General features: G+C 40.5%; 1 protein-coding gene across 1 annotated transcript; it reads right to left on the bottom strand.

Moving 5' to 3' along the window:
- Nucleotides 1-794: 794 nt before the first annotated feature.
- LOC122935537 (homeobox protein Mix.1-like) lies at nucleotides 795-2,518 on the bottom strand. The gene is made up of 3 exons (XM_044291308.1): nucleotides 2,386-2,518; nucleotides 2,030-2,271; nucleotides 795-1,499 (listed from the first exon to the last, which is right to left on the bottom strand). Exons 1-3 carry the CDS (start codon nucleotides 2,516-2,518, stop codon nucleotides 795-797), a joined length of 1,080 nt encoding a protein of 359 aa, XP_044147243.1.
- Nucleotides 2,519-3,411: the final 893 nt, after the last annotated feature.

Raw genomic sequence — 3,411 nt, forward strand, 5'->3', positions numbered from 1 at the left:
TCTAAGAGTTTGAAAGATAGCCAAGTACAGCGCTCCAGAACTCCCATGGAGATGACTGCTCCTTACCTTTCAGGGGGGCTGCAGGGGAGCCGGGGCCCTCGTTCTTGTTACCCCCCCCCCCCCCACTGACAATATAGGGGAAATAGCACGACTACCCAGGGGTGGGATTCAAATTTTTAACAGCAGGTTCCCTAATCAACGGGGGACATGCGGCATCACGACACATGTTTACATATAAATACACCATATATATGCAACACACACACACAAATACACCATTCATACACTACACACACATACCGCCCAACTTTTAAAAATCCTAAGGAGCTAAACGATCAGCGGCACGTGAAGCAACAAGTTTTTTTAAAGCGCTGACCCACACCTCTAACGCTTCCACAATGTCCCGCTACCACCGCCACCGAACTCCGGATCGGGATTCAGCCGGTAACACGGTTCTCCGATCCAGCTGTAATTTTAACAACTGGATCTGGAGAACCAGAGGGAATCGTTTATATCCCATGCCTGCGAATACCCCTTTAAGTCTTTGTGTCTCTCTCTCTCTCAGTTTTTCTATGTTAAAAAATTATATAAAAATATTTAAAAAACTTTTTGGAAATTTTCAATTTTATTTTTGCAATAAAACATAACGTAACAAATTTCAATAAAAAATTGGGACATATTTACTTATTCTAAACAATTGCACATAGGTCCATTCTATTGCTGGAGTATTATACAAAGGGTTAAATTATGATTAAAGTGCCATCTAGTACATTATAATCCAGATCTGTTATTATCTACAAACTATTGAGAACGGATGTGAGATCTTCATCCCAGTCTGATCCATACTCAGTGGATCGGTCGCTAACTCCAGAATCTGAGATGGGGGAACTTTTCTTGCAAATGTCAGTCTGAACGGCGGACATGTGGTAAGGGATATTAGCAGGGAAACCGCTGAGTCCGGTACATGAGGCTCCTGTGGAGACCTGGGTGGCTGGGATATTCCCATTCATCTCACATGGAATGGTCTTGTTGGGTTGGAAACTTGAGTAGTCCATGGCATAGTTGTTTTGCATTGGCATTTGGATGTGCCCTCTTCCTAAGTCCATACCTTGGCTATTGACACCCATAACAGAGGCCATATTGTTGTAGTAATGTTGGTTCCCCATTGAGATGTTAGATGACATGTTCTGGTGGTAAACTCTAGACGAGGTCTGTTTCATCATTACCCTCTGTCTAGATACCGTACATGAGTATTGAGGATATCCAAGGTAGTCCGCACTCTGGTTAAAGAAGTCTTCCTCCGTGTTCCCGATCGGTTGCATCTGCTGTTGGGGAGGAACCATTGGCTGCTGGTGGACCATAGATAGATGAGGAGCGGATGTTGAAGAATACAAGTACTTGTCTCCTAAGATGTTAGAAAAATGGTCTTCAGCAGAATGATGGGGAGTAGACTTGAATCCCTTTCGTCTGGCCTTGGCTCTTCTGTTCTGGAACCAAACCTGTAGGTCAAGGAGATGGCCTATAAGTATTACATCAGAATAACAACAGAATGCATCATTGTAACAATAAATTTGAGCTCAAGGCCCTGGAGGATTGAATTTTATCAAATCTGGTGCAAACACATGTCCAAATAAATCAGACAGTATAGAGAAGACTCCATGTGGAGATAGTGATCCCTAAAGGTCAAGGACTGGGAGATATCTCACCAACCTTTGGCATCTAAAGCAATTCTACTGATAATGATGAAATAAGACACTTAAGATGTGTGAATATTTAGTATTTTTGGGTGGAGAATGGTCATGGTTTAAAAGTTGGAAAAAATATGGCACACGGGATGGACTGCTGATAGTGGTAGTGGGAGAATGGGTAAAGGAAAATCAGTTGGACAGATGAAGACATGTTGATAAAAGTGATGGCAAAAGGTAGGGTGAGCACTCTATAGACTAAGTGGATGAAAACTATGAACAAGCCATGACTGGCAGCAATATGGGTGGTTTCGAGAAGAAGTTGATAAAATGCAAGTTCATACCTGGATCCTTGACTCTGGTAGGAACATTTGTTTAGCTAGCTGTTCCCGATGATGGATATCTGGATACATGTTGCTCTTGAAATATCTCTCAAGCATATCCAATTGGGTTGGATTATAGACAGTTCTCTTCCGTCGCTGGCAGATTGCAGCCACTGCTGGTTGTGGGGGGCTGCTCACTTTTTTAGGTTGTCCTGATTGGGCTGGTCTGTGGTCGCCTGTAGAGACTGGTGAGACGATATTCCCTAGAAAGATATTACAATAAAGATTAAATATTGATACATTTTATACAAGATGCCAAAAGGAGAGACCATTAGAGATCCCTCAAAAGTACTTTGAGATGTTCCAAAGCCACATACCTTTTGTGCAGTCCTTCTGGTGTGTTGGTGCCATAGTCAAACCAACATGTTGGGTCTGTTGGCCAGAATATCCCATTTGATTAGGACTAGTTGAGAAAACGAAATGTCCAGGTTCTTGGCTATATCCAGCCATCCTTCAAGGTTATACTGTGGATCCTGGCTCATGTCCATCCTCATCACCTCTTATAGCAGGTTTAGTGGGCGGTTCCAGTGATCAAAGTGCCCAGGTGTGAGAATGCCCAGGAGGCGTGAAAATGATGGCTGGGTCTGAATGCTAGGTAGACAGCATTGTGAAGCATCGGTCAGCCAAGCCATTCATCCTGCTGGGGTAACCAAAAGACATGGCAGTCTCAATAAACATTTCAACCCTACTGATCCCAAAAGGGAAGGTTTCCTGTCTCATAGACCAGGAAGTTTCCCCAAATGTCCAGCTTAGGGACATATTTTATTTTCCTGCAACTAAAAAAGGGATAGATATGAGATAGAGATAGATAAATGGATATGAGATAGATAGATAGATAGATAGATAGATATGAGATAGATAGATAGATAGATAGATATGAGATAGATAGATAGATAGATAGATATGAGATAGATAGATAGATATGAGAGAGATAGATAGATAGATACTGTAGATAGATAGATAGATAGATATGAGATAGATAGATAGATAGATATAAGATAGATAGATGGATATGAGATAGATAGATAGATAGATATGAGATAGATAGATAGATAGATAGATATGTATATAATAGATATTAGATGCAAAGATATGTGAAACTTAGATTTTAGATGTATAGATCGATATGAGAGATCGCTATAAACATATGAGAGGCATAGATAGATAGATATTTAGATAGATGATAGATAAATATGATATAGATACATAGGAATGTGATAGATATGAGGTAGATTGATATGATGCAGATACATAGTAGACCTGAAATTAATAGAGAGATAGATATGAGGTAGATGATAGACATGAGCTAGAATATACATATGACACAGATACATTTTAGATAT

The sequence above is a fragment of the Bufo gargarizans genome, chromosome 4, assembly GCF_014858855.1.
Source record: "Bufo gargarizans isolate SCDJY-AF-19 chromosome 4, ASM1485885v1, whole genome shotgun sequence".
NCBI lineage: Eukaryota > Metazoa > Chordata > Amphibia > Anura > Bufonidae > Bufo > Bufo gargarizans.